Raw genomic sequence first — 16357 nt, 5'->3', positions numbered from 1 at the left:
TATAATTTATTATATATTAAATATTATATATTAAATATATAATATGCGTGTGTATGTGTGTGTCTATATGAATGTTTCTCCAACTAGATATTAACCTAACAGGTTATATGAACTTTCTAGGAATATTTCCTATCTTCAATAATTCCTAGAGTTGCCCAGTTAGGAAAGTTAGACCCCTGTCCATTTTTCCTTCCAGAAACTCTCTTATAAATGAATCTAAGTAGTCATTTGAAAATTCCTAGTAAAACAATTCTTGAAGACAAAGTTAGGTATTTTGTCCAATAGAGCAATATTTGCTTTGAGTTCTTTAAAAGACAAGTCAGTAGGTCTCAGTTATTTACGTATATCTGGTCTGCAGCTCATTCTGTGTAAGCATTACTCTTAGAGCTCATGCTTTTACCATTTGGTTCAAAATGGAATACAGAAGTGAAAACTAATGCAAGTATCATTTTAGTTTTTTTATGGGTTTTGTTTTTAGAGATAAGCTCCAGAATTTTGTTTTTGAAGATAAGCTCCAGAATTTTAAAATGGTCTCCTCAAGATCCCTGTATACAGAGATTATTTAAGTGGGCCTGGTCCAATGAGACAAGACCTTTACAAGAAAGAATTTCCTCTGTTGATGGCAAGAGAAGTTAGAGATGTGAAGCATGAGAGTGACTGGATGTGCCACTGTGAGCCTCTAGAAACTGAAAAGCAGCCTCGGGCTGACAGCCAGGGTGAAATAGAGACCTTAGTCCTAAACTGCAAGGATCTGAATCTGTCCACAACCTGCATGAGCTTGGACGTAGATTCTTTCCCAATCTCCAGATAAGAGCCCAACCACTGATACTGCTTCGGGCCATATGATACCCTGAGAAGAAAAACTAGGTGAGGATTCCTAGGGAACTAGGAGCTTATGACTTTCCACCTTTCTTTGATATTGGCTTTATGATACCTTGAGAGCCCCACCCTGAGCTCAAATTAGTCAAGCCTGGACTTCTGCCCCATACACCTATGAGATTAATAAATAGATACCATTCTAAGACAATAAATTTTTGGTAATTCATTACACAGCAATAGAAAACTAATGCAAGTATCATTTTAGTTTTTTTTATGGGTTTTGTTTTTAGAGACTTATTTTATTATTAACCACTACATGCTAATTTCCCTAACTTCCTGGTCCCCAAAGATACACACTGCTAAGTTTCTCCTTTCTCTTTCCAAAAATTCCCTACAAATATGCATAAATATACAAGTGTGTATGTATGTGTATGTAAAAACACACACACATACATAAAATTACACAAAGCATTTTTTCACTCAACAGACTTTCTTGGGTATCCTTCTAATATCAGAACATAGAAGTTCACCTCATTCTTAGTAACCATGTAATGCTAGATTACATGCCTGAATCACTTCTTCTAAACCAGTCCCTTATTGTAGGACAGGTTAAACGACAAAGCAGCAACAACTTACCTTTCTATTTGCTAGTTACAAGTAATGTTAGACTTACTATTTTCTGACATCCATGAGAATATCAGTAAGATAAATTCACAGAGATAGATTCGCTAGGCCAAAGGCAGTTGGTAAATGGCAGTTGAAATTTCAATCAATACTACAAATCACTAACCAAAAGAGTTGTACAAATTGAGATGAACATGTATATCATGTGAGAGTGATTGCTTCACATGATATAAAAATTTTGACGATATGCTAGATGAATGAATGATCCCATCTCATTATTCTGGTTCACATTTCTCTTATGATTGCAATGAATGATCATTTCAAATGTTTTTGTTGGCCATTTTAATTTTTTTCAGTTACATGCCCTTTACATCTTTTGTCTATTTTTTTTTTTTTCCTGGAGCTTTCACCAATTTTCACATCAATTTACACAAGCTCTTTGCATATTAAGGCAATCAGATAGTTTTTAGTTATAAGCACAAAAATATTTCTCACTGTTTGTTTTCTTTAATTTTGTTTATTACACAGAAATTTTTATTTTAAGAAAGAAGTACAAGTCTTTCCTTTGGGGCTTCTGGATAAACTTTCATGTTTAGAATCTTCTTGGAACTAGAAGCCTGTGGTACTATACCTTTCTTTTCTTAACAGGACTGTCCTGTTCACTGTTCTTTTAGGAATCCCTGGCTCCCAACAAACACTCCTTTGTTTTTGAAGATAAGCTCCAGAACACTATGTCAGTATGCCTTCTTCCTTAAAGCACTGGTGACACATCTACACAAATAATGTTCTCATCTCTACTGATTCATTTGATGGGTATAAATTCACGTGTCAGTGATGAGTGGCCTGACTCACAACATCTTTACCTAAGAAAAATAGAAAGTATAACTTTATCTTTTGGGTCAATAAGCATGGAGAAATGGCAGTTTTTCTTTCTCTGCTTTTCCTGGAGATATCTAGGAACCCTCATCTGGCACTCTGTGTATTAAACACATGATAGAGAATATAGAATAGGAAGGAGCAGGTAGGAGGCATGGTGAGTGAGGAGGCATTTCACACGATTGAGACATCAGGACGGGTCCTTTATTTAATTTATATTTTCTTCTTTTTATACAGAAAAAAGGAAACCACCAGACTGTGATAAATGCCATCTCTCACAAAAAAGTCTGACAGATTTCTACAGCTTCTGAGTGAATAACAACCTGTTGGCTCCTTAACATAAGGAAAAATACTCTCAGAACCTGAAAGACAGGCTCCTCTCTGCCCACTCCTCTGATTAAATGCTAACATTATGTTTGAAGGGAAAAGAACTCAAGCTAAGTCTACATAGAGAAAAGAAAAATAATTAAAAGGATCATTAAAGTCTTAACCACATTTCCTCTAATCTCAGTATGAGAACTGAAGAAAATCACAGCAATAAGAGACTAATCAACAGGCACATAAAGTGTGGTGCAATTACTACAGAACACAATAAGGAGGAGTAGGATTAATTTTTTAAATCATTATTGAATTTTATCTAAGAAATAGAATTCATCATTCACTTAACACCTGGTATATAATGCCAGGCACTGTACTGGAGGAGAGTAAAGAAGAAAAAAAGACATAATTCCAGTTCCCACTAATGTATTTGGCCTTGCTTGACCTTCTGTCAGCTTTTACTATTATGACAATGATATAATATAAATCTCTAAAGTATAAGTGGCAATAATATAAATAGTTATGTACACATCATGCAGCTTTGGAAGTATAGCATTACCAATTGCTTATCCTTCTCTCCAATTATCTCCCCCTCACACCTTCTTAGATAACTACTATCACGAAATTGGTCCTTCGAATTACCACGCTTTCCTTACTCTTACTATAAATTAAATGTATACACATATACATACATATTTATGTGATGTGTGTTTTTCCCTAAACAAAATATTGTATGTAACACCATGTTAACATTACATGACAGGTTTAAATAATATTCTTTTGCGACTTGCTTTTGTTGCCCAATACTATCTTTGAGTTTCATCCATGTAGATATGTGCAGTGCTAGCTCTTTTTCTTTTATGTGTGCAGTGCTTTGTGAATGACTATGCCACAATTCATTTCTCCATTTCCCCATTGATAGATAACTAGGTTGCTTCAAATGTTTAGCTACTAAGCACAAGGCTGCTATGAACAGACTAGAACATGTCTTCTCATGTATATGGGCAAGAGTTTTTCTCAAGTTTTACCTGGGAGCAGCATTTCTAGATGTCAGTGGTCTTGCAATAGTATCATATGGCCCCATGAGCAAAAGGGGAGAGTCACAGCCCTACTTGCAAATATGAAATCAACATCATCTGAAAGCCATCAGCCTTAAGTTAGGGTTTTCACAGTATTACAATAGAGATAGAGCTTAATGGCTCATCCTTTCAAGCCATCATCCTTTGCAATCCTGAAGATATCTTTCTAAAACACATATCCTTTTCAAAATCCTTGAAAAGCACTCAAAATCAAAATACCTTCTATTCTCTAACTTTCATTTCTTTCCACATTTATGTTCTCTTACAATCAAGCATACACATCCTGCACTCTAGCCAGACACTGGAGATTCCCTTTCTCTCACCCCATTGCTACATATCAAAGTCTTGCTCATCTTGAGGCAAGTAGCTCCCTCAAATTCTCCCAGAATTTCCTGATTGGAATTAACCCTTCTCTTCTTTGCACCATCTTGGATAGAACATTAAAACACACACATGCACACACACAACACATATAAAGCAGTTTTCATTTTATAGTTTTTTAATGCGGCTTTACTTTCTTTAAAATTAGTACTTGAAGCCAAGGACCTCATCTCTTGAATCTTTATTATCCCTACAATGATTATGGATAAAATAGATAATTATAGATGCCATTAACAGGTAAAATTTTAGATAAACTTGTGCACAGATACAAGGAAGACGTTCTAGACTGCTCAGAGAAGCATTGCTTGTAATAGCTAAAACACATAATAGGTAAGTTCAACTTTAGGGAGAAAAAATGCTGAATAGTTCTGACGGAGTATAGGACATGCAAACTCAAAGTACATTATCTTGGTATATTGAATATTTTAAGCTGAAGGAATGTGAGAAACAGTACGTGCAGGAAGACTTTCTGAACTGCCCCTAAAGCAGGTCATAAAACGCTCATGTGAGAGGTTCTCTTCCTGTACCTGGAGGAAAGAAGCTTCCATATCTCTAAAGAAAAGGGACACAGAGGAATCTGAACGAACGAGTTTCCCCCAGTTTACTAGAATTAGCTCACCTTTGTCCTATAATATATTTGTACAATTTTCCATGCTTAATCAAACCTGCCATAAAGACACTCAGGTTTAACCATTTCTTTGGGTCTTCACCACCTTATGAAGGCTCCGGTGTCACGTAAAGCTTATATTAAATAAATCTGTATGCTTTTTTTCTCGTTAATCTGTGTCTGGCTATTGGGTTCCCAGTGGAGAACTTATAAGGACACAGGAAAGATGTTTTTCCTCACCTACAGTTCTTAACATTAATTCTCTCCAGGTGAACCAACATGTCTGCAGTTCCCAAAGATAATCCTAAGATGGAGACATGTCTTGCGTTATCCACAAATATAGAAATAGAGAAAGGAATAATTGAAAAAGGACCCCATATTAAAAGATATTCTTGATTTTAAAGTCCAAACACTGAAAGCGAAGATAAGGTTTAGGCTAACTTACAAAAAAAAAAAAAAAGAAAGAAAGAAAAAAAAAACCCCAGCAATAGAACAACAGGAAAACCAAGATAACAAGATGTAAAGACACACCTGAATTTCAAAATGCCTGGCTTATTTCCAAAACTAGCAAAAAGAAGTAAAACGAAACTCAAGAAAGGGTAATTACCTGCATGAGCTGAGAGAGGTGAGTGCGGTCGAGGCAATGCTGGTGACTGCCCATTGCCTATCAAGCTCTTCCGGTTGCTTGTTCGGCAACTGTCAAAGGAAAGAAAACAAAGTTTTTAAAAAAGAATATAGCATCAATAATGTTAGGGTATGTTCAACAAAGGCATAACCTAGAGGTTGAACAACCTATCTGCTCATAATATTGCCAAATGTTTGCAAGTTGATATGCATTCACTAATATTGGAGGGTTGGCTGCCTCTTAAATATTAGAAAATACAATGTGTTCATATAGTATAACACCATCAATATTCCTCACCACCAGTGAAGTTATAATCAAATACCTTTTTTCAGCTCTTGACTACAAATATGTGACATGCCATACACACAAGTGATAAATTACGGATTCAAATCAGCAAACCACAGGTAGCATCTTTGTTGACATGAAATTTCTAATACAAAATTACATGCAATGGAGCGCAATGACATTAATCTTACAATGATGCACTAATTAAAAATCTAATTATTTAGACAAATTTCATATTTGTGCCTCTTGTCAATAGAACAGCCGATGCCTAAGATAAATGTATTTCACTACTCATTCATTTTTCATTTTGTATACTGAATTCAAATTCCTTATTAAGGTAAATATTTTGGAATCATAAAAACAGATTCCAGTTATGAAAATAACAGTGAAGGTCTTTTTTCACAGGCACACTGCCTACTGTTTTTATCCTGGTACTCAGTGAGTAGAAATAAATTACTACATATAGGCACAAGGCAACTAACTCTCTTTTCCTGTTTCTTCTAGTAGAAAATTATAAAATGACTCATTTGATTCCAAAGTAACTTTCACAAGCCTCAAAGAATAAGACAAATGAAAAACTGGTTGATGGTGAAGCAGATATTATTTTCATTTGTTTTTCTTCAGTACAGATTGGCACTTCATTCTCTATTATCAGTATATGTTAGAAAAGAATAATAAAAACCAGCAGGTTACCGCATTGAATTCACCTATAATAAGGTTTAGGGCCCTCATCCTCCTACACTTGGGCTGCCTGCCCTCCACCACCATTTAAAAGTTTATTAGAATGTCTTCTTAATTCAGAATACACCTCTGTCAGAGCAAGTTCTTAAAACGGACATTTTCCCCTGACTTCTAAATTAGGTACAGTGGACATATTTGAAAGTTTGTGTCAAATATTTGAAAGGAACATTTCTAAATATGCAAATAATACATTTCAAAACCAAACCCAATTTCTTTTAGCAATTTTGACTTGGAAACCAATCTTCTCTTTTAGATATTTGCCGCTATTGTCATTTGTCAACATTTTCATGTTTACAATTCCTTAGGGACAGGCTGCATCATTTTATTTTCCTTACTGGAGTAATCAACATCCCCTAACATTATCTGTGAGTTTAATTAAGATCATGTTTACTCAGCCTTTAAAAAGTTGTTGAATAAAAATAGACCCTTGATATTTAATTATGAAGGTTGATTGTGATATTATCAACTCATCTATCAAGAACTGTATTCAACCTATTAAATTAATAATCATTAAATCAGATAATATGATTGTTTAAAAAAGAAACTGTATAACATATTTAGTGTTAATTCAAATTAATGTCTCCTTTTATTCAATACAGATATTTTAAATATATCAACTTGCTGATACTAATAAAAGAAATTAAAAATAACAGATTTATATCCTGGAAATCACAGCAAAGTTATTTGTTAGGTTGAGCAGATTAACTGAAACATGGGTTAATTGTCACAAAAATGCGATTTGTATTTTTTTATATTTAGTATTTAATCTAAATCTTTAAAAATTTTTTCTTGACATTCAGTTATTAATGTTTATATATGCAAATCAAATAAGGCATATGAATCAATAGAAATAGTAATGTGATAAATATCTCAAATATCAGTGAAATATGCTGACTTAAAGCTAAAATTTAGAAACTATTTCTAAAGAAAATTTTTAAAAACTGAATTTTCATAAGAGACATAGAATGACTATTACACTGCCACAACAAGCAAAATAAACAGCTAACAATTTAGATTCATAACAAAAAAAACACAAAAAATTCTGACAATTTGATCAGTTATTTAAAAATCTACCAAAAAAGGTTAAAAAAGTATTGATTTCTAATATGTGATTCAAAAAAAAAATCTCAAAAAGAAATATCTAAATGAAATATGAGATTGGAATATATTTGTTTAGTCAATATAAAAATATAAAATATGAAAATATGAAAAAAAGTATATATTACATTCATCCTGTGTTTGCCTTCTCCTGATAAAGATTTGTAATCTTTACATATAGGTGATTATGAATGCAATTTAGAGTGGAAAAAAAACCCCAAGATTCTTCATCTATGAATACCTGAACAAATTAAAAGAACTTAAAAGCAAATTGCTTCAGAATTTGAATAGTTTACCATATTTAAGGTACCGGTATTACGTTACTCAGAATCTTAAATAATCGGTTTAAAGTTATTGACAAATATTATAAATAATCAGAGCTAACCTCTCTATATGAATCTTCAGCATGAAGCTAGAGACAGCATTAAAATTATAACAGGCTTGGAACTTTCTTGAATCTCTCAATAATCAAACAGGAAAATTTTAAACATAAAATGTTCTGCAATTTGGCAAAACCAGGCTATAAAATATAGGTAAAGACAGAGGTGTCCATGTATACACAAAATAAATCTTTACACCCATGAACTAGGGTCTTGACCTAACGAATTTATTTATTGCTAACCCTCTTAAGGGTAAAGGGGCATTTTATACTGTATTTAACCTCAAAATACCTATATCTTGATATATAAATATCTGTAAAACCCTGAGACCCTACTAAGATATTCTGTAGATAACTTTCCAAGGTTCGGTGAGGAGGGGTGGCCATTCAATCTCAATGCTACCTGCATCTGATTCTTGAGAGTCACCTAACTGTATTGTTCTAGGTACCTGATTCCCAGCAAATGAATTAAAATCTACATTTAACGCCACAGAAAGAAATCTGAGTGGACAGGATCTATGAGTATGTACTAGCTAGACTGCCTCAGTACCTGGCACTGCCCACATTAATAATGACGCTAGTGCAAAACGCTGAGGTGATCTCTGTTGTCATTATTTATTCATCCAGATATAACACTCTTTTCTGCTAATGAAAGGAGAAGATTTTGGCTTCCAAGTATGAGGCAGCTCCTCAGGTGATGGTGAACACACCATACTCATTTGATCCATAAAGTGATAAAATAGTGGAAACATCGCACCTTAGGCCAAATCAAGGTCTCTTCCCTCTCACCAGCCTAAGTCAATTCAGCCTTGTTTTTCCTCAGGCGGTGTCACCCAATGTAAAAACAGATAATGTCTATCAGATAAAACAGGAAAATCACATCTACTGTAGCAGAAATCTCTTAACTTGTTTAAAATGTATTCTCATCGAAGCATGTGAGCTTGTGGAGTTATCCCCAGTTTTCAGCCTTAGGAAAAAAAGATTTATAATTCCAAAATGAAACCAAAGGACAGTTATGAACTCAAATTTCAGCTACTCAGCCTCAAACACATTCTTTCTGCTTCACTCTCTAGGAAGAAAGGACAGCCCTTCACCCTGTTCGGCTCCATCTGAAAGCCAAACACAGGAATATCCACTTCCCATGAGGCACTTCCTCCTCCTTCAATCTTCAGGTGAAGAAACACATGGAGGCACCTACTCTGCCTATGGATAACAGGCTCAGTTTGTTCTCTCAGTTTGGAAGGTGGCACAATGGCACAGTTAGAGTCTTTACTTGCAAAATCTAATTTAGCCTGATTAGACAGCCATGTGCCACTTGAGACAAAGACAAAGGTAAACAATGGTTTAGGACAGGGGTTGATGGTGCCAGTTAGCATTTCTTTTTACGTCAGTTTTTTGGTTCTTCCCTGGAAAAATCCACCAACAGACAACACACACACACATACACAGTGTGATAAATACTGTTGACTGTGGACCTGGGATCTGAGAAGAATGGGAAGGTGGAAAGACAATGACAGTCCTTTTGAGTGAGTAGGACTGGCTGGCCCCTGTGAGCTGGAGGGAAGGCAGGCAGGGACAGAACACTCTGACTAAGAACATTACGGCTCGATGGGCACAGTTGGATGGGCACTTGGGTGGAAATGCTTTAGAGTGATATGAAGCCACCAAAAGGAAGTGTTTTATTCGTCTTCATGGTTTTTTGGCTCAAACAAGTGAAACGAGGGTTGAATAGGCCACCACTCTTGCTCCTTGAGTTCATTGTTCCCATTCACCAAAGCAGTTTCACAAGGAGCTTCTCAATCTCCTAATTACTGCCAACAGCACCTTTCATTTGCTAGGAAGATAAAGAGATGGATCATGAATTCATTTTCTAAGTCAGGCCTGACTCAGTGTGAAGCACAAAGAAGAACATGGCCTGCTAAGCTGAAGGAGAGGAGGGGAGTGTGGTGAACGTATTTTTGGTCCAAAGTGCCCATATTCTATTTCTGCCTAGGTTGGCCTTATGCTCAAACTCCATATGAAGGGCTTGGCGGGACCTGTAAACGTTTCACATCTGGATCTGTCACATCTCTCCTGGCAAAAAAACCTGCTAATTATCCCTTACTAGGGCTGTAAAAGCTGTGAGGCCCATCAGGCTGTGGCCTTTTGCCACTGTTCTGAGTAGCTGAAATCCAGCTTAATTTTAAATTACATTCATTTTGAGTCATGAATACTGATCATGTCTGATCATGGCAAGGCAAGCCGAGGAGGGAAAATCCCAACAGGCTGTAATTTCTAACATTCACAGCTGACTTATAAGGTCAACACTCAGTGTAACATATGACCGACCACAACTGAGGGGCTCTGATCGCACAGTGCATTGCATAAGAAAAGCCCCAGTAATTCTGAAAAGCTAGGTTATAAATTATTACTTCATCTTAATGAAAAATTTGATAAATTTGCATAGGAGACCAATTATAGACCAAAGCTTTACTGGATATAAACATCACTAACTAGTTCCTGACACCTTAATAGAATCTGAAATTCAAATATGCCTTAAACAAAGAGCAAGGGTAAAGTAAAGGAAACTGGGTGAGATCAGGAGACAGAAAATGTCTAGCCAATGTGTTATTGCTGAATGCGTGTTATAAACCAGACAGGCTTCTGTATATCTTTACAATGAAGGGGTTGGAGCAGGTTAAAGAAATAGTAAAACTTCTATTTTTTTTTTGGGGGGGGGGTGGTTCAAGAAATTTTTAAAATATAAAAAGTATAGAAAAATAGTCCAATAATTCCTACCTCCTGTAATGGCCAACTAATCATTTTGTCATATTTGTTCCTAATCTTTTATTTATATGAGATAGGAAGAAATGTACCCTCCACCCAACCAATAATCATTTACACTCCCCAACCACGCAATATTAAAAGAATCGTGGCCTGTAGCTTTCCCATGCATTTTGGGTACTTTAGTGTACACACATGTATACCCATGAACATTTTTGTATGTATTTACACTTTCAACTTGTGGTATCACATATCAGGAAAAACTGACAAACTCAGAATTGAGCAAAAGATGAATGAATTTCCTTTCGGTGGCTTATGCTATATAGTGGACCCTCGGGGATTATCTAGGTCTATTAGAATGTGTAACTTTCATTGTTTTTCTATTGAATAGGCTATTAAAAAACTCTGTAGGAGTAGAAGTTGTAGAAAACTGGTAGCAATGCAAATGATTCTTGTCCAAAATAACTGAAATTAATTTTGTATGCTACAGATATAATGGATGGATACCTACTCCATGAAAAGATGACCCCAAACATTTAATATTACCGTCTTACAAGATATGAATCATTTTTGTATCTACTAGCAAATCCATTTCATCATTCCCTGATTGGAAAAATACGCATGTGCACATGTGTACGTGTGTGTGTATCTGGCTTTAAATACTGCTTTTGAACCTGTTTTAATATGTTACTGCTGCCTTCATTAATTAATAAATTAAATTAAATCTTTGACACGTATTCATTTTACATTTCTATGACAGTCATGTTCTTGACATTTGTATAAATTACAGTTTAGCACACACTGTACATTGTAGATATTCTGTAACTTCTCTTCATTCAACATTAACCATGGCAACATAAATATGGGTCTAATTTATTCCTTTTTTAGATTATTCACTTGAAGCAAATTTTAGGATTCTTAAATGTACTGGAATTATATACTATGGACTTTTTTTTCCTTTTTGCAATATGAAATATCTAAGCCTCTGTGAATTTGCAAATATGATAGCAAAAGCATTGAAAAACATCTCCAAGGCTGTATTTAAAAGAAAAACCATGTTATGCAAGATAACACAAATCTTCCTTAAAATCTTTTTTGGACACTTTGCCCCCCAAATCCTGCTCATTCCTTCAAAGACTGCCTTGCCCATACTTCCACTCTGTCTTCATACTATTGTCTTCTTCCAGAAATTACTTTTTGTCTTTTTTATGTAAATCAATCTATGCTTTCTCTGGGCTTCTTCAATTCCACAGTTCTACTCTTTTTCCTGAACAGTGTAACAAGGCCAAACCTGGTAGCCGGTTGGATAAATAAGAGTTCTCTTTAGAAGGTAACGGAGTACAAACCAATAATATTTCTGTTTCTGTGACATATTTTGTTACTTATGTGAAGTCAAGGCACTGCCAGCATCTTCCCATGGCCCATGAAGTCAAGGCTCCATTCTTGCTTTTATTAATTCACTCAACAAACTACTTTTTGAGTACGTAATATATGCTAGACACTATTCTAAACAAACAAAATTCCTGATGCCTTTAAGGGGCTTACATTCTGGAGGAGGAAGCAGGAAATCAACGTAATAAATTAGTACACTTTGTAGTACAGGGGATGGTGATGGCATTTATAGTGTGAGAGAGAGCGATGGAGAAAGTAATGCAAAAAGTAGGACAGGGAGTGCAGACGTGGGAATTCACAATTTGAAATAGGTGGTCAGGAAAGGCCTCACTGGGGAGGTGATATCTGAATAAGACCAGAGGATAAAGGTGAGAGCATCTACTCTAGGTGAAAAGGGAAGTCTTTGGAAGGTTTTGAACATACTCTGACTTTTGTTTTAAGAGAATCATGCTGGCTGCTAGAGTGAAATAACCAAAGGAAGATGTAGGGAGACTAGTTAGGAAGTTGTTAATGTGCATCTCTAGTCACACTCATCTCCTGTGACTCTACTTGAAAATATTTTATTTATAAATTAGTTTATGCAAAAAAAAAAAAATAGCCCCAACATTCAGTGCAAGCATTAAACCAGTCTATGCTCTTTTGCCCAGCTTCCAAGAAACTCGAGAAATAGCAAGTGCTAATACTGTGGTGACTACCAAGCTTGAGTGCTTCAGGCCTTTGCATATTTGCATCAGTATAATGACCTGGTTCATAGTTACCGGGGTAAGTAATTATGAATGCTTATTATTGATATTATCAGCTTGATACTCGAACTTAACTTTTTTATTAGTAGAAAAACTTTTAAAGGCATTAATTGTAATGAAAATGAATGGTTGCTCATACTATTTTCACCTATGAGCAAAAGAAATTAGACTAATTATATGCCCAGAGACAGGGATAGGTCTCCAAACTTTCAAAAACTCTGAGAAAAATCAATAGGAAAAAAATACGTATATCTTACTGCATATAGTATTTCTTGGGAATATATCTAATTTATTAAGATAAGCCTGTAATGAGGTATGGCCCAATTTTCTGTCTTCACAGAGGAAGAGATGGCTGAACATACAGATATTAGCAAGACACCACTCAATGTAACATATATTTATGGAATGTCTATGTACGAAGTACAGTGAGAGATAAGAAAATGAAGGAAACATTCTCAATGTTTACAGTAATGAAAGAAAAGAGAAGACTGATTCACATAAAACTGTATCCTAAGTCAGAATCTGGAAGAGGGGTACAAACAAAAATTTGTTGCCATCTAAAGTGTGAGATAAAACACTTTGCAACATATTTTCATAAAAAATAAGCACTAGAATTTTATAGTATATACTATGCATGGCAAATTGTCCTTCCACTTCATGAGTCTTCCCTAAATAAGCCCTTAATCTCAGTGATCTGCCTAACACAAAAACATTTTTTAAAGCTATTTCTTCTTAGTTACTGTATTTTGTGGCTATTTCAAAGTGAGACATACCAACACAGCTATTTCTCTGTGGCTGACATAGTGAGCTCTGATGTCATATGTTAGCATGTGACAGTGATCCTGGCAAGCAGAGCATCCACTCTGTGGTAACTCATTCATTCAGTAAACATAACAGAATTCTATAGAGAGATTACGATGTAGGAGGGGGAATAAATCTCCTGAGGGCAAAGATAATACTTTATATAATAGTGACTCTCTGGATACTCAGAAAAATGTAGAAAATAAAAATGATTTAAATAGACAGTCAGTACATATTTTTACATGACTCACTAAATACACTTCCTGCCTCTGGAAGTTAACTTGGAAGACAAACATAGTCTAATTTACAAGACTAAATTGATTCAAGATGGTAATATAACATAGCCTAATACTCTAGATTGATCAAGGCCATGTGTAACTTTAAAACACATACGGGATACACAATGTGAAATATCGTATTGGAAAACCTGTATACGTGACATACTGGATAAAATCACAGCGAGGTAATTGGTAGAATTAAAAGAGGGGCATAACAGAATGGCCAAAGTCAAGTAGGAGTTGCTAATGAAATGAGATTAATAGTAACACAGTAAGTTCAACCACTGAAAATGTAAGAAGTTAAGAGAAATTAAAGTGAGAAGAGTCTCAATACCTTTGTTTAATTTTTTGGTGCAATTTATCTGCATCACGAATCACAGGAGATACTAAGTCTGTATACCCCACAAGAATCCTAAAATATCAAGGTAGGTCTTCTATTTGAATGAGGACACTTAAAGGCTGGAAAGGTCAATGGTGAGATGTCTTTTGGACTTATGATTACTTAAGCAGAGCACAACTGTTCAAACCTTACATGAAGCACACATAACACAGATGGGTGTTATCTCTGCTTGGGATAAAGGTGTGAAGAGAATGCTGGGAAGCCATGGTAATGAATTCTGACCTAACAGTTGAAGGGCATGGGCAGTATTTTCGGAAACTGCTCCAGGGGCTGATCTGGCCAAAACACTGTGTGGTCATTCAAGACTATGGTCTGATCTGTCCTGGCTGGGCCTATCCAAGCCTTGACTGGGCTATCAAAGTAGCAATGAAGACAGCTGGCAAAGGGGTGAATATGATGGCTCTAATTTTAATGCTGGGCAAAGGGTCAGGGTCAAATACTTATGAGACTGACACCTAAGCCTTAGGCTGTTCTCAGGGCAGTTGTGGTCAGGGACCAAAGATAAGTCTATAGACATGTTGAGGAGCTAAGGAAAAATAAGCAAGATACAAACTAATATTTTTCTAAACCTCCACTTTACAAGCGTGTGCGTGTGTGTGTGTGTGTGTGTGTGTGTGTGTTGGGAGGAAGGTATGTGACTTAAACAGATTTTTTTAAAACTCCCAGGTTCCATACTCATTATGGATAAAAGTCACAGCTGAATACATTTTTTTTTCCTAAGTAGCAAAAAACCAAGTTCAATGTCCAAACATAAAAATTACTTTTAATCAGTTTAACTTGCTAGCATTGGATTATTCTTAGGTGGCCAGTAATGAATCTTTAAAAACCTGCTGAAAGTGGTGGCAATACCAAACAACAGTAAATGCAACAGCGTTAAGTTTAATGTTCTGAAATGCCTTTTTGGAAATACCTTAATAAAATGTTACTATTAACTCCTTTCCCTTGTATCTACTATCTCCTATTTTTATTGCTTTTAAGAAATGGTCAACAGTTTTATAAAACTGGATTTAAAGATTTTCTTATATCCAAATCTTATCTGAATATATGTAAAACAGCTGAACTGATAGAATCCTGTTTGACCCATTCCAGGCTTCTCTACACAGAAATTAAATCTCAGTTTAACTTGCTATACCTAGGAACATTTAATTTAATGGCTATATTTTAGTCTAGGAGGGTAATTCAACTATATAAACCACTGCCCATAAAAATCAAAAGCTCTGCTCCTTCTTTCTGGTTCAAGGTAATCTGGAGCCTCTCCTTTCTGACCCACAAAAGGGAGGGGAGTTCACTTCCGTAGCCACCGGATCTCTTTTCATGAACTCAACAGAAATTTATGTCAAGCCCGGAATGAACAGCATGACTGTTTACACCCTTCCAGATCTAAAGCATTTTGCATTTACAGCAATTTGGCATCACGCTTTGCCCACAAGTGAACCGTCCCTAATTCCGTGTTCCTCCACAGTCGGAACACAAACACAGACACATGTGAAGCCGACATCAGCGCTCTACTCTGTTCTTTTCTGGGAGGAAAAGTTATGTGGCAAGAAGCCATTATCTTTCTGTTCAGTATGTTTTGTTGCTAGCTGTGCCTAATTCAGTATCTTGCAAAATGACATTCTGTTAATGACATGAATGTCAAAGCTGTGATAATGGGCAGTAGTAGAAGAAAATGTTTCCTAAACGGAGAAACAACAGGAAAACCGTCAAATGGATATTAAAATTAGTTGTGTGTTCACCCCACACTTAAGCAGTTAGTCTGCCCTCTACTATTTGTTTCCAACATGAAAGAGATGCAGCCCTCTGAGTCGGGAAGAACAGCCCACCTTGGTGAAAAGCACAGGAAAAAAAAAAAAAAGAGGTCAAAGGAATGTTTCCCCTTAATTAACTTGACAGATGTCTTTTCTTTGTCTCATTTGCATCCACTGATGTTTTCTTAGTCGTCTCTCATTTTGCAAAGATGAAATTGGCCACAAGGAACTAATTCTGTAGCTTAAGACAGTTGGGCTGGGGAAATACCAGAAAATGCTGGCCTTTAAGTTGCTCATTATTCAGTCTGGGTAATGAATACTCCCTTGCTCTTGTCATCTGAGAGCTGAGTAAGTGAATTTTAGCTCTGGAAGACGATGCAGTTGACTGCCAAGGCAGCTC

General features: G+C 35.7%; 1 protein-coding gene across 3 annotated transcripts in view; it reads right to left on the bottom strand.

Moving 5' to 3' along the window:
• Positions 1 to 16357, bottom strand: part of MAST4 (microtubule associated serine/threonine kinase family member 4) — a 309991-nt gene that overhangs the window by 103011 nt on the left and 190623 nt on the right. For all 3 annotated transcript variants that reach the window (XM_025047832.1, XM_025047833.1, XM_015590495.2), the window contains one exon: positions 5312 to 5400. In XM_025047832.1, the coding sequence (XP_024903600.1) occupies positions 5312 to 5400 (89 nt within the window). The remainder of the gene's footprint in view (positions 1 to 5311; positions 5401 to 16357) is intronic.

This window comes from Pteropus alecto, unplaced genomic scaffold (assembly GCF_000325575.1).
Source record: "Pteropus alecto unplaced genomic scaffold, ASM32557v1 scaffold20, whole genome shotgun sequence".
Taxonomy (NCBI): Eukaryota; Metazoa; Chordata; class Mammalia; order Chiroptera; family Pteropodidae; genus Pteropus; species Pteropus alecto.
The sequence above is the reverse complement of the archived record's forward strand: the minus strand, read 5'-3'. Positions and strand labels throughout refer to the sequence as shown.